This window comes from Onychomys torridus, chromosome 1, assembly GCF_903995425.1.
Source record: "Onychomys torridus chromosome 1, mOncTor1.1, whole genome shotgun sequence".
Classification (NCBI taxonomy): Eukaryota; Metazoa; Chordata; class Mammalia; order Rodentia; family Cricetidae; genus Onychomys; species Onychomys torridus.
In genome coordinates, this window is record NC_050443.1 from 142,830,644 (window position 1) to 142,858,296 (window position 27,653).

The 27,653-nt window shown below is 41.2% G+C and overlaps 1 protein-coding gene across 2 annotated transcripts in view; it reads right to left on the reverse strand.

Moving 5' to 3' along the window:
- Positions 1 to 22,276, reverse strand: part of Pip5k1b (phosphatidylinositol-4-phosphate 5-kinase type 1 beta) — a 154,943-nt gene extending 132,667 nt beyond the window's left edge. Inside the window, exons 1-2 of one of the 2 annotated variants that reach the window (XM_036208126.1) lie at positions 22,213 to 22,276; positions 17,969 to 18,037 (exon numbers count right to left, since the gene is read on the reverse strand). In XM_036208126.1, coding sequence (XP_036064019.1) covers positions 17,969 to 18,037 — 69 coding nt within the window. In that variant the 5' untranslated portion in view covers positions 22,213 to 22,276. Of the gene's footprint in view, positions 1 to 17,968; positions 18,038 to 18,228; positions 18,349 to 22,212 lie in introns of those variants that run through there. The other variant, XM_036208137.1, reaches the window with a different exon arrangement.
- Positions 22,277 to 27,653: the final 5,377 nt, after the last annotated feature.

Consider the following 27,653-nt stretch of genomic DNA (forward strand, 5'->3'; position numbering starts at 1 on the left):
ATAAATTGTTAGCAGTTTATAACATAAACTTACAGGATATTATCAGTCACAAAATGTAATGGGATGAATGATCCTATTCATAATAGAAAAAAAATTCCTCAAGACATAAGCAAAGAAAGTCCCACACAGGTTACACAGAAAGGTATTTACCTAAAAATGGTGAACAAAACCAATACAGAAAAACTTCACTGAGGTGAAAAAAAAAGGCAGTAGCTACACACATTCCATCCTAAGGAGGAAAGATGAAATAAGTTAAAAATGTTATTTCTCCCTAAATTTATTAATACATGTAACATAACTTTAACCGAAAACATAGTATGAATATTATTAGAACGACCATATTATCCTAGAATTAAACTACAAGAATAGTATAAAAACATCCCCAGGAAAAACTTGAAAATTAAGTAATATCATGAGAAGTATATCTTATAAATTATTATAATTAAAACAAGGCATTACTAGAAGTAAATTGAAAACTAGGAGTGGAAATAGAGCCCTGGGAAGTAGCAGCAGGTCTGACTGTATGAGAGCTTTGCTGGGAAGCAAAGGATCCATAGGGAGAAGGTCTGACTGTATGAGAGCTTTGCTGGGCAGCAAAGGATCCATAGGGTGAAGGTCTGACTGTATGAGAGCTTTGCTGGGAAGCAAAGGATTGACAGGGAGGAGCGACTGGCAGATGTGTAAGAAGTCAGTGTTAGGAGTAAGGTATGGTACCCCCCAAACAGGGGACTGACTGTGGGTAACAATGTTGTATTAGTACTTCAGATGGCCAGAGAGAAGACTTGGGGTGTTTTCACTTCAGTGAATGACAATGTGTGATGTGATGGGTATGCTAAATATCCTCAGCTGATTATCACAAAACACTGACACACAGAAAACATCATTCTATAACCACAGATACCTATAATTTTTTCACTAGTTGAAAATAAAATAAAGTTTTTCACTTAAAAACAGGTAACAGGAAGTTAAACTTAAAAGTCTAATTTTAGGTTAGAAAAGCATTTGTAAGAAAAATACGGTGCTCTTAATTTATAGGGAGAACTTAGCAATGAAACAGCAATAGTATTGATAAATAACTTTCAAAACAATACATGCAAGTCAATGCAAATTATCTGAAAAAAATCAGACTTTAGGAGTAATACAAACACAAGTGCTAATGAAGGCATGTCAACCTCTCTAGCTGGCTAAGCTACAGAAAAATAACAACACACTTGGCATGGAGGTGCATGCTTTCCATCATGGAGGTCCACGCCTCCCATCCCAGCACTCACTAAGCAGAGGCAGGAGAATCTTTGTGAGTTAAGGCCAAGCCTGGTCTACATATTAAGTTCTAAGGCAATCAGATAAACCTGGTCTCAACTAAATAATAACAAAAACAATGCACAGTGCTATCGAGGACTGAGGACATAGGCAACCCTTGATCAGCTGGATGGGCTCCACAATGGATAATGGTTCAAAGGTAGGTTTTAATGGTGTTAATTCGATTTCATGAGGTTGCTGGCCAAGGACTTTGTGTCTACTTCTCTTTCCCTGCTTAGTGCAAAATGGTGCCTAGCCCAATCTGCTGAATGACAGTGTGGGGTTGGGGGTGGGAAGCTGGAAATGTTCCAGACCACCAATGTGCCCAGTGATTTTGGGATCTGGTGCTGTTGTAGACCTATTTCTTCTGAATTGAACATTCTTTCAAGTTCTGCAGTGAGCTCTAAAGACACTGCTTTTGTGAATCAGTGACTGTCCTAGTCAGCATGATGATTGCTGTGATGAAATACCTTGACCAAAACCAACTTGGTTTATTTGGCTTACACTTCCACATCACTGTTCATCATTGAAGGGAGTCAGTACAGGAACTCAAACACTGCAAGAACCTAGAAGCAGAAGCTGATGCTGAGGCCATGAAGGAGTGCTGCTTACTGGCTTGTTCCTCATGGCTTGCTTCGATTGCTTTTTTATAGAACCCAGGACCATTAGCCCAGGGGTGGCCCCATCACCATTTGACTGGGCTCTCCCCTATAAATCACTAATTAAGAAAATGACCTACAAGCTTGTCTACAGCCACATGTTATGGAGGTACTTTCTCAATTGAGGCTCCCATCTCTCATATGACCCTAGCCTGCATCAAGTTGATATAAAACTATCCAGCACAGTGTCCATGCTGGGATACATTACTTTGATAATGCAGCTGCCTTTGAGTCACCCATATTACCATAAGTAACCCCTCACTTGCACTTCTGTGGTTAGCCCTCCCAAACTCACTGGCTCATTAAACTAGACTTTGGTAGACTTGTTTCTCTGGTCTATTGTTGGGGCTCCACCAGGCTTGAATAGCAGTTCATTCACCTCTCTCCAGGAAGACTCCCACAAATGCTGAGGCTAAACTTAGGAGAGAGTAGGAAGGGTGTGGATGCCTGTAATTGCCCTTGTTTGTGGTGAAAGCCTTGGCTTATAGTCTTCCATGGTAGAAATGGAACCTTAGGCTTAGAGGGCTGGGCCTGCATAGCCTAGATGTGGCCAGAGCCAGCCCTGCAAACTAACCAGTGTGCTTCCTTGGCAAAGGACTCTGAGAGCCAAGGGATGTCACGTGCTGTTCTACTTTGTGGACCACTAATCTTCTGGGAGAAGACCCTGTCCTTGGCTAGGTGAATCAGGAGCTGCAGCATACTCTACTGTTTCTCCCTCCCCACACATCTGTGAACACATGTAAAACAATTCTAGACCCACACAATCCAAAAAAGCATACCTTTAAAAAACAGCACTATGCTAAAAAAAAAAAAAAATGTTTCGAAACAAATGAATGAATAAAAAGCACGGAGATAAACATCAATGCAGCCTGAGTTGGCATGCCCTAAATTCCAAAAGGAAATGGAAACTTTTGACATTTTTATTCTGTGGAATACTTCCTGGGGAACAAAGTTTCTTTTTTACGAGGTTGACTCTCAGGGGACTCCACGTTTTGATTTTGCTCTCCCGTTCAACTTCACTGCTTCAGACCTCTTTTTGTGTCTGAAACCTGAAGATAAACCTGATCTTAGCTTTCATCCCAAACGAATATGCTACTGGGAGATAGTGGAATGGACCTGTCTCTCTTTCAAATAATTAATGAGCTAAAAATAAACACGTAACCTGGAAGTCAGCTCTTGCTATTTGCCCTGATTACTACTTCTTTCATGAGTGTCTTTAAAATGCATACAAAGCAAAGCGGGACATTGCCGGCCCTCACCTCCCCTACCCTCCTCTCGCCATCTTTAATCATAAACAGTCAGTCAGCCCACTTTGAGTCCTTAGAAAAAATGGCATGTGTTTTGTCAGGAGAACTCCATTGTCAGAAGAGCAGGTGGACCTGTGGCGCAGAGATGGAGAGAAGGAAGGGTTCTTGAAGCCCAACAGAGTTCCCTTCTGATGTGAAAGAAGCCAAAGAACACTGCCCCTTTCCAGATGTGGCTTTTTAAAAGATGTCACTAGTGCACAAAAGACTTTTGGACAGTTTTCTAATGCCTTTTGAAAACAATCCGTCCCCTTCAGACTCAAGAATATAGACTGCCATGGATAAAAAACAGGGCCTTCCAAACTTTGAGCAGGGGGCTAGGATGAAGAGGGTGGCAGTCGTATTTGTACCTTAATGAAGTACTGAATTCACCTTTAATCAGTACCTATGGATTGCCTGCTCCCTGGGATTTAAAGAAGGAAAGAGAAGGTATACAGAAATAGAGAAAGGTAAAAGCCCAGAGGCAAAAGGTAGACGAGATAATTAAACAAGTCAAGCTAAGGCCGGGAATTCATAAGAAAGAATATGCCTCCCCATGTGTAATCTATTTGGGAGCTGGGTGGTGCCCCCCCCCCCCCAAAGAGTCAAAAGTGTAAAAAGCCAAGAGTTCAAACAACCACCAACAACAGTCTAAATGGCAACATTGCATTCTATTCTTTTCCATGCTTTTGTGAGCCTGTACTTGTTTTTCAAACTGCCTTATTGTTTCTTCTCTCTTCTCAAACAGCAAATCTGGACATTCACTGACCTTGTTCCTATCATTTAATGAGGATGTCTATCAAGCTGCTAGGCTGGAGAAGTGGGGCTGCTAGACAATCCCAAATATTGGCTGGCAACTACCAAGGGGCAGCCTTTGCTTGGGACAACATCTAGAAAGATTGGAACCTTAAGCGATGGATCTAGGAATTCATTGCTAAATTCTTCTACAAGGGTTACTAGTCCATGGACCACAGTCAAAGGGATTTAGGGATGAAACATCACCAACATCAACTTTCAAATGCCATGAAGTGACCCAGGAGAGCGATAACCCAAATCACCATCGCAGCTGACAAAGACAAAATCAGGGAAGCCACACTAACCTCTTTATTTTTTTTTTAATTGTATTATTCTTATTGTGTGCATGAGAGTGGGTATGTATACAAACCTGTGCATGCATGAGTGCAGCAGCACAGGTATGGAAGTCAGAGGACCACTTGGAGGAGTTAGTTCTCTCCCATCTCAGTGGGGTATGGGGAAAAAACTCGGGTCTTCAGGCTTGCACATCAAGTTCTTCTATATGTTGAGACATCTCAATGGCTGAACTCTTTCAAAGTATACATGTCACAAATCAATCATGCAAAGTCTAAATTCTACCCTGTCTGACCATTTATACCACATCTCATCTCTAGTTGAAGATCCCAAATTGAAGACTTCAGAACACATATCCACGTAAAGTCTATAGCAATTTTAGGATTAAGAAGAAAAAGTGATACATCTCTTAAACCTTATATACCAAGTGCTGTGTGGACTCTGTGGATGTCAAGATGTTGGCCAAGGACCTTGCCCTCTATGGTTATGCAAATTGGCAGGAGATAGATCACGACACTGCCACTGGGATGGGCCATATGAGACTCATATGCTATGGACTATGGATATTTTTAATAGTCAGCAAAAGGCCAATGGAAGATTGCAGAACAGTGGTACTCAACCTGTGGGTTACAACCCTTTGGAGCCAAAAGACCCTTTCACAGGGGTCACATATCAGAGCTCCTGCATATCAAGTATTTCATTATGATTCATAACAGTAGCAAAATTACAGTTAAAAAGTAGCAATGATATAATAAAATGAGGTGGTTGGGGGTCACCTCAATATGAGAACTTGTTTTAAAGGGTCGCAGGTTGAGAACCACTGTTGTGAGATATATATTCATCAGATTTGTTTATTTGAGAAAGATAAATTGATTGTCCTTTATTCAAAATGCTTAGAACCAGAAATGGTTCAGATCTTGGATTTCTTTTTGTATTGTAGAATATTTGCATATATATGATGAGATGCTATAGGTATGAGACCGAAGATGAAAGATGAAATTTATTTGCTGAAGGTGACTTTATACAATGTGTTTTACCATGCCTATGCTTTGATTATAACCTGTTACATAGGTCAGGTGTGGAGTTTTCCAGTTGTGGTGTTTTGTAGACACAGAAAAAGTTATGGACTTGGTGGTAAATGTTATCAAAATGTACTATATGCATGTATTAAATTCTCAAAAAATTAATAAAAATATATTTTAAAGTTGGATTTTGAAGCACTTAGTCTATATACTTCTGTAGAGGGGGTTCTTCAGAGGTAATATAAAAATAATATTCCTGTCACAAAGCCCCCCGCCTCTCTTTTTCTTTTTGTTTTTTAGAGACAGGGTTTCTCTGTGTAGCCTTGACTGTCCTGGAACTAGCTCTGTAGACCAGGCTGGCCTCGAACTCAGAGATCTACCTGTCTCTGCCTCCGCGTACTGGGATTAATCAAGTGCTGTGATTAAAGGCATATGACACTACCACCCACATACAAAGCCTCTCTTTTTTGCACCAATCCCTATAAATCTACAATTTGATGAACTGATTGGAGCCAAACTCCATACCTGTCTCATGGGTTCCCAATCCACATTCTCAACCTCTTGGTTCTTCTCTTTAAGGCCTCATTGGCATTGCCCAACTAACATGTCCCAAGTTGGAAGATGGCACTGTCCCTAGACATCCTTCTCCATCTCTACCCATGATACAATTCAAGAACTCAAGCTAGAATCATGGGATCATCAATTGTTTCTATCACTTCCTCAACCACATGCAAGTCAAAATCTACCCCTGATCCCCATTCCAGTCTACTGGTTTAGTCTAGGCCACTGCCTATTTCTTAATGTAGTTCTGTTGACATTTGGGGCCACTCTGCTGAAGGGTTATCCTGTGTACTTCAATACGTCCTAGAAACCCCAGGATTCATCAGATACTAGTTGTGACAACTCTGTCTGTTGACCCCATGCAGACAAAACTGGCACCAGCTGGGAATTGCTGCTCTTACCTAGCTTGCCCATTTGCTCTCACTAGCTCAGAAGTCTCCACCACACTGGCTTCTCCTTGGTTCCTGGAAGCCACCCAGCTGCTTCCTGCCTCCAGGGCTTGGCAAAGGCCATTCTCTCTGAGAAGAATGTTCTCTCCTCCACTCTTTTCTCAGCTGCTCCATTCTCACACCTGTGACCACAGCCCCATGTCAACTCCTTAGAGGAGTTCCCTGAACACCTTGCCTCAACAACAGCACTCCTGACCTCCTTTATTTGCATCAGATCTTGGTAATTATTAAAATAGCTTGTTATTTTATCAAGCTTCCCCCACCCCAGCCTATCACTTATCCAGACAATGACAACATTATTTAGGGTGGTGACTCTGGCTTTCTTGGCCTTTGTTTTACTTATAAGGCATAGCACTGAGCCAAGCTAAATAAATATTTGTCAACTGCTTAACCAAATGCACTTTATATTCCAGGCCCAAACCACACACACAACAAATGACAAGGTCACACTATGAAAACATCCCTCAGGGGAATTAGGAGATTACCCAGACCACTTATATTTTCAATTCTCTGCTCAATGAGCAAGTGTTCCTGCTCCACAAGGAGGCAGTTGAGTTCCTGGATGAGCAGAAGTCATGGCCTGCGGGGTGAGATCAGCATACCCTCTCCCACAGGGAACAAGGCAAGACTCTACAGAAGCTCCAACATTTTCCTTGAATGGAACCTGCATTGTGTCTGGGGGTGGCTGAGAGTACTCATGTGTTGGAATTGGACCCAAAAAAAAAAAAAAAGATAAATGAGGAGTTTTCAGGTTTCTAGAGAGACATTTTCCTCCTTTCCTTCCATCTCCTTCCTTTGTTCCTTCCTTCCTTCTTTACCTGCTCCTTCCCCCCCACTTTTTTTTTTTCAGAGATGGCCTCACTATGTAGCCCTGGCTGGCCTGAAACTCACTATGTAGACTAGGCTGGCCTCAAACTCACAGAGATCTGTCCTCCTCTAAGTGTGGGAATTCAAGCTGTGTCACAGCACCCAGCCCTTTCTTTCCCTTCTTGATGATGTGCTGAATGTCTCAAAGACCATCCTTCCCCACAGAGGACCAACAGACGGTGGGCTGTGCTCACCAGGAAACACAGGTGCTCATTTGGGAGGACCAGATTCCCCCAGGAGATCTTTCTCCCTCTCCTGCCCCATGTTTTCTCTATCAGATCTTTGTTTGCTATAAAGAGATTAACAGTGAAGTATTACTCCCAAGGATCTACCTGACTGTCAGCTGCCTACGTTTTCAAAGGTGGGCTCCTCCTCGTTTTCTCATTCAAGATATTTCTCATCTGCCAACTAGATTTCACTCTTCACTGTCAACCCTGAGCTCCACTCTCAAGAAGACACTTTGAATCAATTGCATTATTTATCCTTTTCTCTTTGGCACTTGGCACAGTATCCTGAAAATGTATTTACTTCTCATTTCAAAATTACTGGAAAATTACTATTGTCTAGAAAAAGGTATCCTTCAGGCTATAGCTTGGGATCTACATTAAAGTAACTCTTCAGATTAGGAAAATTGGCTTTGGACCATTGAAGCAGGGCAAACGTTGTTTTTTAATTGCTCAATAGTATTAATGTCTTTTTCCCAATCCCAAATGGCCAGGTTTATTTACATCACTGTTTTTTTTTTTTTTTATTACAGTAGTAATTCAGAATGACTGTACATATATCCCCCTCCTCCTGTGAGACAGGGTCTCACTCTAAGGACCACATTATCCTTGAACTTGCTTTCCTCCTGACTCAGCTTCCCAGGCAAGCCACTAAGATGTGCACACATGGCAGAGAATGGCCATCCCGCAGTCACTGGGAGCAGCACTCCCTGGACACAGTGTCCAGACCTTCAGGCAGGGAGTGTGGCAGACTCTGGACACAATCGGGGTTCGATGTCCAGCCTATTCCGCCACTTACTGTGCTTGGGGAGCAAGTTATTTAACCTTTCCATACCAATTTTTCTCATTCATAAAATGGGAATAACAGGACAGTTGTCCCCTTTCATGGAGGAGAATTGGTTCCAGGGCCCCCAAAGAAATGCAAATCTATAGATGCTGTTAAGTCCCTTCTATAAAATGGTGCTAAATTTGAATTTTACCTATCCCTAATATGCATTTTTCTATATACTATAGATTATCTCCACATTACTGAAAACATACAATACCATGTAAATGCTCTGACAACCACTGCTGCACTGTACTGATTCGGGAACAATGACAAGGGGAATAGCTGTACATTTTCAGTACAGATGAAATATTTCACCCTAAATATTTTCAGCCCATGGTTGGTTGAGTCCACGGATTCGTAACTCATGAAAACAGAGAGCCAGGCGTATCTCCTCACTGGGTTCTTTTAAAATTACACTGTGTGCATGCTCGCATGCGCTCGTGCATGTGCGTGTGTGTATGTGTGTGCGTGTGCGTGTGCGTGTGCGTGTGCGTGTGTGTGTGTGTGTGTGTGTGTGTGTGTGTATGCCACGGTGCATATGTGGCAGTCAAAGGAAACTTTCAGGAGTCAGTTTTCTTCTATCATGTATGTCCCAGACTTGGTGGCAAGGGCCTTAACTCACTAAGCTGTTTTCCTGATGCCCTCACTGGATTCCTATGAAGATAAAATGAATAGTTCTTAGCTACTTAGAATTATATCAGGCATATAGTAAACACTTAATGTTAGTGCGCTCATTAGCTTAGTTTTTTTTTAAATTGCTTCTGACTATAATACGCTTTCATTCATCAAATAAATAGCATATTTGGGTAGCATAAACTAAATGGAACTAGATTAAAAATTATTTCAATAGCCAACATTCCAGCAAAACTCTAAATAAACACACTATGGTGAGTATCCTATGAGTATTTAGTAAGTACATAAAAAACTAAAACTTACATTACTGACTTCCTTTTTTTTTTTTAAATCCAGAATCCTAGCATTCCATATTTCTCATATGTGACTTCTTTAAAAAAGATCTGCAAGGGAGCAGACAAAGTCTGGAAGATCAAGATAAAGATGGACAAGGATGACTGATGACCGGATGAGAAGCCCCAGCACACCATGGAGGAGGCATGCAGCTTAGCACCTGATAGTAGTCTTTGCATTAGAAAACTAAGGTAGCATTGCTCACTGTGAGCAGAGACAACAGCTCCATGGGTCTGGATGCTCAAATAGCAACACCCAGACCCTGTCCTGCCCTGATAGCAAACCCAACTGCCTGGCAGTGGCTGTTGCCCTGTAACAGGTGCCGAGCTTAGAATGAATGGCATCTCCTAAAGGGAGTGTTTTAGGGACACCAATGTAATGTTTACAGGAACTGGGGGTCAAAAGATAGACCTTTAGTGGGTGAAAGCTAGAGATGGGGCACACCTCACCACTCCAGGGCCTCCTCCAAAGTGAATGCAGAAAGTGGCAACCTTGTAATGACCCATTTGGAGAAACGGACCGACAGGACGGTTTGCTTCCCCGGGGGCTCTCTCTGAAGCTGCTGATTTATTTGCTCAATGATATGTGACATCTTGCAGAAGGTAATAAAGGAATATTTGACATGTATTACAAAAGCTGAGATGTCTGGAGTTGGGTACATACTATGTGGGGAGGGAGATAATAGTTTATTATTATACAAGCTTGTAAATCTGACATGATTCTTTAATTATACTCCCCACCTTCTCGTGGCTCAATTTTAAAATCCCACTGGCAGCCCACTATTAGAAGCTCATCTTTGCTTCTTATATCATAAGCCACTGCATTGGGGAAGGACAGTATCCAGTTCCAACACTCCCCATTCCCTGTCCCATGCCCAGGTCGACAGCAGCTGACCTCAGGATGCTAATAAATCATTTCTATGAGTCTAGTCCAGAGATGATAGCCACGTGACCATCTTGCTATTTCTACAGATGAATGTGAAGAATCACAGGTGGAGAGATCTTATTCTCATTAACAAATATTGGGACTTCACTCATTAGCATTCTACTTTATCCAGTTGTGTCCACATCTGTTAAATCATTTGATACTTATAGCACTGTGACACAGATCTAGGGTATGTATTCATTATATTTTACAAGTGAGAAAAATGAAGACACAAATCAATTTTAAAAAAAAGCCCGAGATCAGAGACTGGCATCAGTAGACAACTCATATCCACCCTCCTCTTCAAAGGCTAAGTTTGGCTAGGCCAAGGCCTTTCAGTCTTAGTACTAGTGACATTTAGATAATTCTATAACAGGCCTGTCCTGTACATTTTAAGACACAGCGTCCTTGGCCCCTATCTTCACCTAGCTAAGAGCACCATCTCTCAAGCTGTGAGAACCAAAAATGTCTCTAGACCTGAAATGTTCTCCATGAAACACAACTTCTGGTTGAGAAGTGGGAGGCAGTTTTCAGAGTATGCTGAAACAAAATAACGTTCCAAATGCCACGGGGTCCCTCTTCCTAGAGACGAGGGAGGCTGCTGCTCAGGGCAACTGCTGCTCAGTGCACATGCACAGACGCCCAGGTTAAGAGGAGGAGGGCAGTCCCTGCCGGGGGAGGGGATAAGCTTGCTGGCTTTAGGGAAGTGGGGTTGGCTTTCTAGAACCAAAGAAAGAAAGAGTGGTCAGGGCATGAGACACAGGCCGGCTTTTTCCCTACCCAAAGGATGAAAAGGACTTATTAATTTTTTAATAGGTAATGAATTCATGATTCCAAACTAAGTGCACACGAACGGATATACACAGAGATGTCTTCCTCCAACCTGGGATCCCCACTCCAGGGTTCCCCAGAAGCAGCTCTAGGTGTTCACAAAGACTCTGTAGAGGAGCTTAGGTTTAAACAAGTGCTTCGATTTAGATCAAAGTGTTTCTGGGCCATTCCCTTACTCATACTTAAAAAGTCATAAAAGCCATCTGTCCTTGTAAATGCAGTAAGGGCCCGGCATCACTACCTCCCACCTCATCCCTGCCTGCTCCACCAACAGGAAAACTGGTTGATGCTTTGCAGTGAAACAAGGTCTTGAAAAACAGAAGATGAAAGAAACCGGGGCGCTCGGGTCAAGGGCCTACCCTAAGTGTGTCCTGGTCTCTCTGTTTCCTACCAGACACGGGAACTGGTTAGAGACTCACTGGTATCAAAGGCCGGAGACTTCCGGCCCTCCCTCCCTGACTCCCACTGCAGCCTGGAGTCCCCAGAACTGATTCTCTAGGGGAAGAAGGCTGCTGTGGCCAGGCCTAGAAAGGAGAAGCAGGCTGGAAGGATGAGGTATAGAGATGAGGTGATGGAGGCAGAAAGGTCAATAAAGAGCGCAAACACTTTCTACGCCAGTGTGTGCCCAGGTGCCTGGGAAACTCTACCAACTCCCACTGTGGGATCACAAAATCAAAAGATGGCCGTCTCCCTGGCAAAGAACTGCTAGGTGATCCGGGACATATCATTCAGCCATCCTGACATCTGTTGCTTTGGGAGGAATAAAGACTAAGCAATTTCATCACATTGAAAATGCAGAGGCTTGGGGGCTGGAGAGATGGCTCAGTGGCTAAGAGGACTTGCTGCTCTCGCAGAGGAACTGGGTTTGGTTCCCAGCACCCACATTAGCTGGGTCCCACATGAGCTGGGTCACAACTGCCTATCATCCCAGTTCCAGAGGATTAAACACCCTTTTCTGTCCTCTGCAGGTATCAGGCACGCACGTGGTACACATATATAACTGCTGGTTCTCTCTCTGTGTCTCTTTCTCTCCCCCTCCCCCCACAGACATAATCTTTATAGAAAAATACAGAGGCCAGGTGTGATGGCACATGTCCTTAGGTCCAGCAATTGGAGGCAGAGTGAGGCAGATCTCTGTGAATTCAAGGTCAGCCTGGTCTACCTAGTGAGTTCCAGGCTGTAAATGAAACTCTGTCTTAAAAAAAAAAAATCCATACAACAGTGCAGAGGCTTGGATCTCCAGTATCAGCGTCTTACTGCAGCATTGACCATCCCTACAGATGCACACCTGGCCCTCTGCTTGTTTCTAAGTCTCTTCTCTGGTCATAAATCCCCGAACACCACAATATCCTCTTCTAGGAGCAGGAAAATTCTGGTAGTCCCTCTGATCACAAACTTTCAGGCAAGTCTTCATTGTGATATTTTTCAAAATTCCTCTTCTTGCTGAGGATGGTCAAGTTCACCTGAAATCCCAGCTCTGAAGAGCCAGAGGCAGGAGGATTGTGAATTTGAGGCTAGCCTTGACAACATGAGAGAACTTTTCTTGGGGATTTTGTTCCACCCATCTTTTCCTACGTTGACGTGTGCCCAACTCTTGTTTCCTTGAATAGAAAGCCGCTGGTGCAGCAATCCCCTGACCTCATGCACTGTGTCCTGCTGTTCGGTGTGTGCAGCCATCGATGTTCCCCAAAACAGTGTCAGAGTGCCTTCATGCCTACAACTGCACCATCCCTTATGGTAACCTACGCATACCCCATTTAAGCTTCAAGTTTACTAACAAAGATTAAAAATGCAGTCCCAGTTGGGTGGTGGCGGCGCATGCCTTTAATCCCAGCACTCGGGAGACAGAGCCAGGTGGATCTCTGTGAGTTCGAGGTCAGCCTGGGCTACAGAGTGAGTTCCAGGAAAAGGTGCAAAGCTACACAGAGAAACCCTGTCTCGAAAAACAAAAACAAAACAAACAAACAAACAAAAAAGCAGTCCCTCGGCCTGCTAGGGTAAATAAAAGTCATCAAGTCACCAATTTTTTACCCACGAGTGGACTCTGCATGCAACAAACTGACCCGCCAGGCAAGATGGACCCAGTGATTCTGTAGTGGTGTGACTGTTATGGGGGTAACTAACCACATTCTGATTGGATTTGGGGTCTGCTACACAGGAGAGAAGTCCTGTACTGTAAATGTGGTCCACATCCCATGCCCAGAAGATCACAAGCCTCAAAGGGAACCTCTACTATTGTTCTGCTAAATAAACAAGTTGTCAAACCTCTTTCTAAATATTTATGGTTATATTCATAGATTAGTGCAGCTCTCGAGCCTGGTTAGAGAAGGGTCTGTTTACAGTGGGCAGTAATCAATGCAGAGACTCATAACTTGTCAAAAACACTGAGAATAAATAACGATTGACTGCTCAGCCCTAAATGGAATATCTGTGTCACTCACACATGCGTGCATACACACACACACACACACACACACACACACACACACACATACAGACACACATACATACACACACACACACACACACACACACACACATACACACACACACACACACACACACACACACACACACACACACACACACCTTGCTCCTGTCCCCAAGGCTCACAGAGCAGGGAAAAGGATGTAGAGCTGTCAACATTCTGGCACATATTGGGGAAGGGCACATGAGACTCCACCCCTCCAGGAAGGGCTAGCTATTGGCAGTTAGTGGTGGTTGGGAGAGGGAGAAGTGACTTTTCTGTCTTCAACAGTGTGGCCACTGGAAAGTTGCCCATGGTGCAGTAAATAAGCCCACACCTGTGCACATGCAGGCACTCCTAATTAAACTCAATAGGCTATTTTTTTTAAAGACATGAAATGAAGGAAGAGATGTGTTGGGAAGAAGGGTTCCAGATGGAGCAAGAAGGAAATGGAATAAGGAGGGTTAATACAATAAAAATACTTTATATACATGTATAAAATTGTCAGAGTCAATAAAAAGTGATTCTAAAACTCAATGCTAACAATTACATCAATGAAAATGTAGTTCCCCAAGTATGCTTGCCACTTAACAACTTCATCTGTGGCCATGGACTTAGTGCAGATTATTGAACACGTCCACAGTTCCAGAAAGTTCTACTGGATAACACTGGCCTGGAACATAAGGTTCAAACCCTTTACACCAGCACCCAAGGCTGACTCAGAGTCAAGCCCACGCCACTGCCTGCTATGTGCCCCAGATACCAACACTGGGCTGAGCTCAAGTTAGCTTTTCCTGTCCCTCCAGCAAGTCATCCTCATCCAAGTGTGTGTCATGCTCACCAGACGCCCCATCACACAGACAAGAAAGCAAATTAGAAGGTACAGCCACTAAAGAGTGACAGAAGGCAAAAAGACGTTAGCTTTTTTTTTCTTTGAGGTTTCTCTGTGTAGCCTTGGCTGTCCTAGAACTCACTTTGTAGACCATGACCATGCTGGCTTCAAACATAGATCTCTCTGCCTCTGCCTCTGGAGTTCTGGGACTAAAGGCATGACATTAGGAAATTTTGACCCCAGCAAAATGCTCTCCCAGCTTAGAAGCTTTCAGCTCCTTGGGACTTGTGATGATTAAACAAAATGCCTGCCGTTTGTCTTGGCACTTAATACTGATTTGGGTCATTATTTAAATTTTTTTGTTTGTTTGTTTTCATGTGGGACTATGTTTTTCTCCCAAATAAACTGAGCAGTATTGGGGAGCAGAGACAAGTTCTTGAAGGCTTTTTTTTTTTTCATGCTTTTCTTTCCTCCTTCATTTTTCTTATAGCAAGGAGGTGTTAGAGTTTGCAAACTGGCTGTGGTTTGCATGTGAGAAGGGTTCCACTGGCATGTTGTTTTGCCCAGAGTGAACTGAAAAACAAACTTGTAAATTGTTGATGATTAAAAACACCTGGAAGATTTCACATCAAGGTTTGTATTTCTGTTTTCCTAAGAAAATCAGCGTATATGGCACGCTAGGGTGTACATTCATGCACAGCTCAGTTAGCAGCAGCGGAGTGCCACCCACCCCCAAAGGAAGGCATGTATACTTTCAATAGTTCCCATAGTTCCAGCAAAACCTGTTTCCTGCCTGGCTCCTGGAGGCTTTTGTGTTTACAACTCCAACGGAAGACATTCAGCAAATTAACTGGGAGTGGAAATCCTAGACTCCGTAAACACAGAGAGGCAGCCATTAATGCCTGTCGTAATGGGCAACGTGTTTGTTTTACACAGCTAAAACCTGACTTGTTTCAGCCCTTAGCTGAAGACATTAACCTTATGGGTTTATGCTTAGTTCCTGCTGGGCTTGCCAAGAATTGATAACAGATTAGAGAAATGGGCAATTGGAAGAACTATGAGCAGCCAGCTCAACAATCACATGCAAACGCTGAATCCTCCCTAAAACAGGAGGAAATCATTACACGGACAAAGTGGCATATTGCTGGCTGTTGCCTACCTAATCTGGAGCCCCGTACAGAAAGTCCAAGACAACTGGTTGACACTAGTCCACAGCGGCTCCTTTCTCTACCTCAGTAGAGGCTACTGAGCCTACAGTTGTTTTTCATGTCACACTTCTCCCAGTCAACAGAAACATCTTCACAGACTCCTTTGGGGTCCTTCTTGTTCCTGGCAGTAGATGGGAGTGGGAGATGTTCTTAACCTGGGTTATTTTCAGTCATGAGAAACAACGGATCACCAAGGCTCTTTATGAAACAGATCCAACTGCATCATCAGAGCTTCATAACTAGGAAGGAAATGACTTAAAGACACGTCTAGTGGAGTGCAGGGTAGACCTGATGCACTCATAGAGCCGGGGCTGGGGGCGGAGCATCATTTCCGATATCTCTGTACATGTACAAAGTATTACTCTTATTTTTGCATGAAGGTCATGAGCAAAACATGAAGCTACAGGGGCAACTCATGCACTGATCTGATGGAGAAGAAGGGAAGGAGGCAAATTTGTCATTCATGGGGACTGTGAACCCAACAAGGCACCAACAGTCCTTGCAATACTTAATCCATATTTCTCCTTATGCTGGAAAGAAAACTGGTTTCTCCCCCATTCCCTTAAGTCAACATTCACTAACTCTGAACATTCTCACAACCGGAGTAATTGCTTTTAATAATTCCTTTTAATTTAAGTAAGTCCTTTTAATAACATTCCTTTTACTAATTAGATCATCAAAAGATTCCTCTACTATTGTGTTTCTTAAAGCATTGTTGGTGTGTTTGCACACGCATGTACGTGCGCCTAGAAGTCTTCTTAACTTTCTTTTGTCTCTTTCTTTCTATAGGAATTATTACAGCACCCAAGCTTTTCATTTTTATGACTTTATCAACATTGCTGAGTCAAACATCCATTAATTGTAGAATCTTCCCAGCTTTCTTGCATTTTGGGCCAGGGCATACTTGGTAAACACCGGCATGTTGTGATCATATTCTTTCTATTATGTTTGTATGACAAAGGATTTCAGCCCAGAATCTTGGCGTACTTTGATGCTGACTGAGGATACTATCTGATGCTGACGTAAAGTAATGACAGGCCAGTGACTTAAGTGTCTCTCTACTGTTCCCATGCTTACTGGGGAAAGAAGAAACAACTGATGTCCCACCCGTGTCTAAAGGTAAGAATTAGTATCTCTATCTTTGGCTGGATACAGAAAGTTCCTAAGACCTGATATATGGGATTCTTTAGTTCACCCTGCTAAATCTTATCCATGACCACACCATTACTTTAGATGGTAATATCCCATGTTTATATGTCTAGGTTTCTCTGAGTAGAAAAGAGGAGTTAAAAAGATCTAGAGGAAAGGAACACTCAGGAAACCAATGTTTCACACATACGCATGACCTGAACACATGGTCAAAGCCGACATCTTGAGAAATGTTCACACGGCAACAAACACTAGTTGTCCATCAAAGAATAGTAGAAACAAAAATAAGATACAGTCAGTCTCCAGTCCACAAACCTCCTAATCCCAGGGAGCAGGAGGGCAAGACCTTTGAAAAGCTGTAACGTGGAAGGTTAACTTTTAAGTGGGAACAGTGATGCTTAGGGCCCTATTTTACCCAATAGTGATAGCTTGACTGATGAGAGTCAAGAATTTATCAGATTCAAAGAGTGGTGAGGTTCATTTGGAACCCTAGAAAAAAAATGTCTGTGAGAAATGGACCAAAGACACAAAATTTTAGAGGAATAAAAACAAATGCAGTGAGTGACAGCAATTCACACGTTCACCTTTTTTCTTTTTCCTTTTTCTAATTTAAAAACAGAAAGTACTTGGTATTTTGCAGTGAGTGGTATTTTGCTAGACATAGAATATCACATTTGACTGAGAGTCTTTTCTTCCTATGAATAATAAGAGGGGCAGAAAAAATAACTATCTTCCCACACTTATCTTCAAATGGCAGCTGGGGTGTGTAGAAGACGTCCCTCAAAGATAGCCATGTCCTAATCCTTGGACCCTATGGATATGCTGTGTCATGTGGCAACAAAGAGTTTAGGCTAGTGAACATTAAGGTTGTTGATCAACTAACTTTGAAATAAGGAAATTACCTTGCATTATCTGGGAGGACATGGTGTAATTCACTGGTCCTTTGTAGTATTAAAAGAATACAGTCCAATAAAGACTCCTCCAGCCACTGATGGCATTGAGACAGAAGGAAGAGATGATTCTGGGTACGTCTAGAAACTGGATTGAACAAGGACTCGAACTCTCCCCTAACAGCTCTGGGAGGAATGCAGCTCTGTTGACACCAGCCACACCCCGTCAGACATCTGACCTCTCCAACTCTGTGGTGACACATTTTATCATTTAAGCTACCAAGTTTTTGCTAATTCGGTAGAGCAGCGAGAAAGTAAGAAGGTCAACCACAGCTTTGGAGGACGAAAAGCCTTAACAATGTCAACCTGGGAAACAGTAGGAGACTGCTCCTACTTTCTGAAGAAAGGAACAAACTCACCTTTTTGTAGGTCTTTTCTTCGTTTTGTTTTCCAGGTACCGTGTCTCCATTTTCGGCAGTTGACGACATCTGCAAAGGAGAAATATTTCCATTGGAATTCTGAACGCTAATCTTTGAATGCAACATAATAATGCTGCTAAAGGAAAAATTTCACACATTGTTTTTGTTGTTGTTACTGCCATTGTTTTTTCAAAGAAAGACAAGGATACAAAGGAAAAAGAAAAAGAAAATCCAAGAGTATTTATTGGGAGAATACTTAACTCTAAGTCTGAAGAAAGATGTTGTAGACGCTTAGACCCCTTTTCATGTGGATAGATTTCTTGTTAAAAGCTATTTAAAATTTACTTTGCTTCAGGTTGTTGTAAGAGCTCACTGTAAAAGTATCTGGAAAGTACCAAAATTATGAATCAGAACACACACACAACTCCACTCTTAATACTACTTCCCTAAAGCAACTCCATGAGTCACACTTTAGCATAGCTGTCTCTACCTTTTGATATATGCATTTTGATAAAAACTGATAATATCCATCTTGGTGTTTTCATTGAACACTGATATAATAAGCATATGTCCCATTTATGATAAAAAAAAATCCTTCCTGGGAAAAGAATATTTTCTTTTAGATGCAAGGAGACATCACTGTGTGAATCCAATTGTGTGTGAGAACTTTAGTTAATAATGCTAATATTGATGGATAGTTGAAGTGGCCCCAAAATTTTGCTTCTGCAAATAATACAGTAATTATCCATGCTTATATCTTTGTCCAATATCAATGTTATCTTGGACTCAATTCCTGGAATGACTAAGTCATACCAAGGCATTAACACTTCAAAGTTCTTACTAATATACTAGTAAATTGCCTTCCAAGAAGTCTATACCCACTCGTAGCCCTATCTGTAGTGAGTGGGAGCTTGTCTTATTGACTACTATATTTTAGATATCTTTGATAATTTGATAGGTCAAATAAGTGCAATTTTCAATTTAATTTTCATTTTTGAAAATTACTAATGAAGATTAAATTTTCCCCACACCATTGTTAGCCCTTTGTATGTTCCCTTTGAGTTTCCCATACTTTTGCTATTTTATCTATTAGGGTCTTAATATTTTAATTACTGATTTTAAACTTATAATTGTTAGTAGTATTTATAATTTCCTTTTTAATTCTAAGTTTTGGGACTATTACTTTATTACTAAACACATTATTAGTGTTTTTCCATGCTGCTATGTGCCTTTAAATCTGTTTTTAAAATTTTGACACAAAGAAGTTTTAGTTTTACATATGCAAAACTATTTATTAACTTCGAGTTTTTTTCAAGTGCATTTAAGATAAAAAATTTTTCTAACTGATAGACATTAGATATTCAAACATTTTTTGTTTGTTTGTTTTGGTTTTAGTTTTTTTTTTTGAGAAAGGGTTTCTCTGTGTTGTTTTGGTGCTTGTCCTGGCTCTCGCTCTGTAGCCCAGGCTGGCCTCGAACTCACAGAGATCTGCCTGGCTCTGATTCCCAAGTGCTGGGATTAAAGGTGTGCGCCACCACCGCCTGGCTCAAACATGTATTTTCAAACACTTAATAGGCATTCATATTTAACTTCAAATTCATTAAAAAAATTAAAGCTGGTTACTTCTGTGATAAATAAGGGTACCTACATCTTCAGAGACCCACAAAACTTCAGGATCTTTTTTAAATTACTAAAAAAGATCATAAGGTCATACATCCTAATTTGGTCATATTCCCCCCCCCCCAACTCTTCTCAGATCTTCCTTACCTCCCTGCTCACCCAACTTCATGTCTGCCCCCCCCTCAAAAAAAAAAGACAAAAAATGACTAATTAAAACAGCCAAACAAACTTTAAAAATAGAAATATCAAAACAAAATGAGCACAACAAACCCAAACAAACATGAAGTCTGATTTGTATTGGCCAACTACTCCTTGGCTTGGAGCCTGATCTGGAGTGTGGTTGACATACTTAGTGAACTTCATTGGAGAAAGCCAATATTCACTTTCCAAGCAGGAATCAACTACAAATAGCTTCTTGGTTAGGAGTAGGACTCTGTGTCTACTCCCTCTGTGCTGAGATTCTGGCTGGTTTGAACCAGTGAGGGTCTTATGTGTGCTATCAGAGTCTCTGTGCATTCAGACATGTTCCAGTCCCATTGGGTCTGGAAGATGTTATCTTGCTCAGAGAGTCATCCACCACCTCTGGCAATCTTTCTGCCTCTTCTTTCATTTAGATCCCTTAGCCTTGAGGGGAGAGGTTTGGTGAAGATACATCATCTAGGGTTGAATGCTTCAAAGTCTCTTACTTTCTGCTCACTGTCCAGTTTGGAACTCTTTGTTAATTACCATCGACTCCAAGAATACTTCAGGATTTTAAATGACACAAAGGGCATTTAATACCCCAGGGAGAGAGAGATCTGACTTTCCCACAAGCTTTTGAATCCTGGGCTTTTTAATAAGTTCAGTATTTGTGGCATCAAAGAATTAGCCAGCCATGTCTCCACACCGGAACTAAATAGCTGAGTTCACGCGTGATGTTGGGTGCTCGACATGACTCAGGCCATTTAGAAGAATGAAGATATGGACTGAGATGAGCCCACCTCACCAGGTCAACTGTTACCACAATCAACCCCTGCCACACACACACCCTCTCTACTCTCAGACCGACTCCAATCAACCTGTCCATATTATAACTGGGAGTCCACAAAGACATCTGTTTCACTAAACGTCTGCTTTATTTGTTTAAAGAGGGATTGATTTTTTTCCCTAGTTTCCTTAGAATAGTACTTCCACAGGGTTCTGAATAAAATGCTAGGAAGATTAAAATGCTCGAAAGACTCAGTAATATCAGCTCAGGATAAAAAGTCAACCTTCAGCTCAGGATAAAAAGCCAACCTTCAGTCGCTCAACAGAGCCAAGAGAAGAAGGACCCCCCTGAAGCATGCCAGGTGAGCAGCTGTGCTTCCAGGTGAGCAGCTGTGCTTCTCAGACCTTCAGCTTTGAGAATGGAAACCACTTCAACAGCCACTCTGTGGGGGAGTTGAGAAACAACCTCTAGGAAATGGACTAATTGACATGAATGGAGGGCAGTGAGCAGAGTCTCAAAGTCGATTCATTACTTTGTAAATCACTCCAGACTTGACAGCGGGGAAGAGAAAGTGGAAACTATGCCAGCGTATTCAATTCCTTTTGAGAAGCACAACACAGATAAAGGAGGGTCATGGTAGTGATGGGTGGCCTATCCATTGTTGATAGTGCTTCTGCCCCCCACCCCGGGGTAGTGTTAGAAATGAAATCTGATCAATATTTATTGATATTCTCCCTTTATCACCCCTAAAGGGCCAACTGAGTTCAAAGTTGTTAATTTATTCTCTTCCTGATAGAATACTATGACCAAAGCCACTTAACGGAGAAAGGTCTTATTTTAGTTCTAAGTACAGTTCATCACTGTAGGGAAATCGAAGCCCAGGAGTCAGAAGTGGCTACTCACATTATGTCTCTAGCAAGCTGAGGAAACAATTATTTACTTGCCTGTTTTTCAGCTCACTCTGTTTTATGCATTCCAAAATCATTGCTCAGGGAACACAAAAACTCTCACCCACAGTGGCCAGTCATCCCACCTCAGTCAATGCAATCAAGATCATCCCCCACAGGCATGTCCAGAGGCCAGTCTCCCTGGATATTCCAGATCTCCCAAACTGACAACACTAATGGCCACAGAGCAAACTACAAAGGACTATTCAACTGGGCATAGTGGAGTTACTCTCTGTCCTTACTTAGGTTTGTTATGTTTCTGCACTCGGAACAATTCATACTTGCAAGTATGTAAACCAAGATAAGCATAGATAACAACATTAGGGTCACCCTATCTCTATAAAAGAAAGGAGGGAAGATATTATGAGAAGTACTGCTGATTTACCTAAAGATGAGATTGCAAATGAATTCAGCATTCTTCTTAATATTTTGCTATAGTGTATTTGTTTAAAATTAAGAATTCTAAGGTAATTAAATATTAGCCAGGCATCATCATTCATGGCATTTTCCTCCCCTGCCATGCTTTGTCACTTCACACACAGACAGATATTCAAAACTTTTCGTGTCCTGTTTGCTTGATGTTTGTTTGAAATTTGATATGGCCAACGTTAAATGTCATGAACTAGGTACGTAAATAAAGACACAGTAGGAAAATTAAGTGCTGTGTAGAGCATCTGTCAGGATTAGGGATATAGAACACATTTCCTTACCTTTGTGAATAAAATGGCAAAGTCATCTGTAGTTGGTAGTGACAGGTAGCCGACTCATTGTTGACGCTGCTTTTGTCCCCCAGGTTCCTGTTAGAAAAGAGATCACTGGTCAGTATTAACTGATAATCCTCATTTCCTGTTCCCCCAAAGGATCAGATGTGGCTCTAGGATTGAGTAGTGAGACTACATGGAGCGGTGCACAGGAAGGAGTAAATAAAGTGGGTACCAAGAGGATAAACCATAGGACTCAACGTGTACTAAATACACTGTAGTGTCCAGTTTAACTTCCAAGTCCCTACTTGACCCAGCAAAGGACATGATTTGATTCTAGATACAGATTCTCCAACAGATAAAAGCAGACTCAAACCACAGAGGCTGGACTGGATATTCCCCTATTAGTTTTCAGACAGGATTCTTTTGTTGACATATGAATACTCTTTCAACAGTAGTTATATGATAAATAAACTGATTTTTAAAAAATCAGCGTTGCTTAGATGATATACTCCAAACAATACTTCTACAAACTTTTAGTTATAATTATATTTAGGAAAAAAGAGATAGCAGCTCACTGTAACTGTTGTTGGTTGTTTTTGTTCTTTTGGGAGGCCCGCCACCCAGCTCCCAAATAAATCACACAAGGAGGCTTATTCTTAGTTATAAATGCCTGGCCTTTGCTTGGCTTGTTTCTTGCCAGTTTTTCTTAAATTAGCCCATCTACCTTTTGCCTCTGGGCCTTTTCCTTTTCTTCTGTATATCTTACTTTCATTCTTCCTCTGTGGCTGGCCCCTGATGGCCTCCTCTCCTTGTTCTCTTGCTCTTTTCTTTTTTCCTTCCATTTATTCTCTCTGCCCACCAGCCCCACTTTTCCTTTCTCCTGCCTTGCTATTGGCCATTCAGCTCTTTATTAGACTATCAGGTGTTTTAGACAGACACAGTAACACAGCTTCACAGAGTTAAACAAATGCAACATAAAAGAATGCAACCCATCTTTGCATCATTAAAACAAATGTGTCACAGCATAAACAAATGTAACACACATTACACAACAGTAATCCTTTTTTTTTTTTTTCAGCACCAGAGATTGAACCCAGGCAAGCACTTTACCATGGAACTACACTCTCATACCTTTTTATTGTAAGCCCAGGCAAGATCTTGCTAAGTTTCCCAGGCAGCCTTGAATTTGCTATATTCCTACCTCAGCTTCCTGAACATCAGGAATTGCAGGCACATGCCACCATGCCTTAATCATATTCAACTTTAAACTGTAGCTAGGTATAATGTAAAAATAAGTTAGGTCTTATACTCATATCCCCTTAGAGATATTCAATATCAACAATTTGTTTCATTGCTATAAAAAAATCTCCCTTACGCTTGTTGCTTGCACAAGCACACGCGCGTGCACACACACACACGCACACACATGCACACACATACACACTTTCACTTGCTTTTAGCAATACTGTATATATATACATATGTACATACACATATCAGTATGTATATACATACACATACACATACACATACATACATACATATATACATCTTCCTGTTTAAAAATAAATGTACAGTCCAGATTAAGCAACTGTGGACATCCTAAATGGAATATCTATATCAGCTTGCCCAACCCCCAAAGCTCAGGGTATATCATGGAAGAGGGGGCAGAGAGATTGTAAGAGTCAGAGGTTGGGGAGGAAGTGGGCAAAACTGTGTCTCCTGGATATGACAAAATCAATGCAGTCATGAACTCATTGCAGCTGTGCACTGAGGTATATATATATATAGCCTGGCAGTGGTGGCGCATGCCTTTAATCCCAGCACTCGGGAGGCAGAGCCAGGCAGATCTCTGTGAGTTCGAGGCCAGCCTGGTCTCCAAAGCAAGTTCCAGGAAAGGCATAAAGCTACACACTGAAACCCTGTCTCGAAAAACTGAAACTAACTAACTAAATAAATAAAAAGTAAAAAAAAAAAAAAAAAGTATATACTGAGGGGTGACCCCAGTGCTTTGTTAGGAGGTTTTGGTACTAAGGATACATTTCATAAAAATGCAAGACTTTATATACAATCAATTTTTTAATCAACTCTTAGAATTTGTAACACCTTTGAATAAAATTTTAGTAATTTGCACTTTGTTAGAACACCATCCCTTTTACTTAGATTGTAAACCTATTGCCGTAACATTTCCCATTATGCTGCTGTCGGATTGTTTTAAACCATCTGCACTCTGACAAACATCTATTCCTGCTTCTAATGTTTATACAGACTCAAATCTTCTAGACAGCCTTTTTACTACTGAAATTCTTTTTAATTGTTCTGTGGACATTTTCATTCACTGTATTTATTTTTAAAGGAAGAGCCATTTTAATTTTCTATTTATTCCCCCTCGCCCAAATCATTAATTTAATGCATACCTGAGTTGTAAGAAATACAATGAGGGATCTGGAAAGATGCCTCAGTGGTTGAGAGCACTTAATGCTCTTGCAGAGGACCCAGGTTCACTTCCCAGTACCCACAACTGCTTCTAACTTCAGTACCAATACCCTTTCCTGGCCTCCAAGGGCTCCCACAGACATAGTACACAGAAACTCACATAAAATAAATAAACACAATTTAAAAATAATAAAATTAAAATTGGAAATGTCCCCAAACTATTTTCAGATAACTAAACATATAAAAAAAGAAGAATTACAACAAAAGACCCAGTTGTAGGGGGTGGAGCGATGGCTCAGTGGTTAAGATTACTGACTGCTCTCCCAGAGGACCCGGGTTCAATTCCCAGCGCCTATATGGCAGCTCACAACTGTCTGCAGCTCCAGTTCCAGGGGACCTGATACCCATGGCAAAACCCCAATGCACATAAAATAAAAATAAAAAAAAACTTTAAAAAAAGACTCAGTTTTATAGACTTGGTAACATGAGATTAGGATCTGGAAACTGTATACAGTTTCTGGAACTGAAAATAAACTACTTGTTTGTTTGTTTATTTATTATTCTTGTCTTTTGTTTTCAAGACAGGGTTTCTCTGTGTAGCCCTGGCTGTCCTGAATCTTTCTTTGTAGACCAGGCTGCCTGCCTTTTCCTCCCTAGTGCTGAGATTAAAGGCATGCGCCACCACTGCCTGGCTTGTTCAATTATTTTTTATCAACAGCATTGTATGACTTTAAGACCCTGCTTTGTCAAGGAGGAAATTCAATTAAAATTATTTTTACTTAAAAATAGGCTTGTGTTCACCTTTCCCCCACATTCTGATTTTATATATATATATATATATATATATATATATATATATATATATATATATATATATATATAATGTATATAATATATATATATACACATATTTTTTAATTTAAAAAGAAAAAAATCATTTCTGATGGCTTGATATACAAAATTTTGAAGATTTACAAAAAATACCTCTCAGTTCAGAGTCTCATGAACTATACATGAGAACCGATGAAGATAATTAGGTCAAACAATACTGGCCAGCTACTGGCGTTCTGTTTTTTTCTAGTTTCTTCAAGGAAAACTTTTAACTTGAATTTTCAACAGAATAATTCCTAAATATATTTAGAAGGAAAATGAGAGATTTTGCTATGTAGTCTCTAGAAGACATAGTTTTCATTTTATCCTGAAACCCAAACTTACTCCAAATCACAATTAGCATATTAACTTGGTCAGGCACAGTTGTAGGCCGTTCCAGAAAGCAACAGCCTATCATCCAGCTCTATTCACCCAGGAAAAACAGGGTTGGTCCTGCTCACTTCAGAACAATGAAATCCCAGCTATTTGCTAATGTTTCAGTCTGGGTGACAACAATGAAGTTTATGATATTTGCATATTTCATCTTGACTTTCCAAAGTGGCCAAAGGGAGTTCCTTACAACTTAGCTGTCCCTGGCCGAAGCTGAAGAAGCTGTAACTTCATCACCTGACCCACATTTCTAGTGATCTTTAATTGATCTTAAAAGAAGGCTGACTGAGGACTCATTTCTACCAGCCACCAAAGCCAGCGAGGCTGAGTCAGTCACAGTAATGGTGTGATGATGAAGCTGGCCTTTGTGTCTGAGTGTGTCTACCACTCAGACGGCTTGTAGATCCCAGGTCCTCCTTCACCTTAAAGGCAGAGGTGCCACTGATTTCCCACCTGTTCCCCTTCATCTTCAAGCTACTTCTCAATCTCCTTCAAGATTTGAATCCAACATCCTTAAACTGGTGGAAGTAGCTTCAATCTGACGCAATCAAAAGGAACTGATGGCATCAGGAAGAGACATCTTGTAGGTGCCTTTCATCTTATTGTTAGTACTTTTGCTTTTCCTGTTAATAATTCTTCCTTGGGCTAGAGACATAGCAGAGCACTTGCATAGTGTATTCAAGGTTCTGGGTTCAATCCCCAGTACTGTCAAAAACATTCCTTCTTTTTGGAGGGGTTTAAACCTTAGATATAATCATTTCGTTTTTCATTCTTTTTAGAAAAAAGTAATAGCATTCCTCAACACATTAATGATATTCCCATTGTTTATTCTTGTTTTAATGGTATGTCATGCAGCCCAGACTGGTCTCCACCTTGACATGTGGTTGACAGTCACTTAAATTTATGATCCTCCAGCCTTCACCTCCAGAGCATTGGGATTAAACTCATGTATGACATCATGTGGGGGTCATGTGGTGCTGAGGACCAAATGCAGGCCTAGCTAACTACTAGGGACTGAGACAGGATCTTGCTTTACATCTCAGACTGTCCTTGAGTTTATGGTCCCCCTGTCCCTGCCTCCTGAGTGCTGGGATCACACATATGTTTCCATACCCACCTGGTTTAAAGTGTAGGTCGACTTGCATTCTCCCCCAGGCTCCCTTTCTGCAGGGGATCAAAACTAGGGGCTGATGCATGCTGGGTAAGCACTCTACAGCTGACCTACACCCCCAAGCTTGCTATTCTAAATTTTACCATACACCAAATTACCAAAGCACCAGATTGAGTCTACTCCCACCATCTCTACAGCAATTTCTTATAAATTACTTAAAATGGACTTGTATAGTTTTTAATCTGAATTTGCCACTTGATAGGAGATAAAAAATTCACATCTGTTGTGAAAAATTTTATTATGGCTTGCTTCCAACATACATTCTTATGATCAATTACACTTGTTACTGTATTTATTGTTTGTCATTCCTTTGCTGGATTTATCAAGTTTATAATTCAATTTCTTTTTTTTTCTTCCTGGTAATTTAAAAGTTCCATATATACTTGTTCGTAGTTATCATTCTACTTTAAATCAATTTAAAAAAATCTTCCTTTTGTTGTTGCAATGCTGGGGGCCAAACCTAGGGCATTTCCCACAGTGGGTAAGCACTCTACTACTGAGTTATATCCCCAACTATATTTTTTTCCAGTAAAAACAAAATGAATATATATGTCCCTGATTCCCAGGTATTTTCCCCATG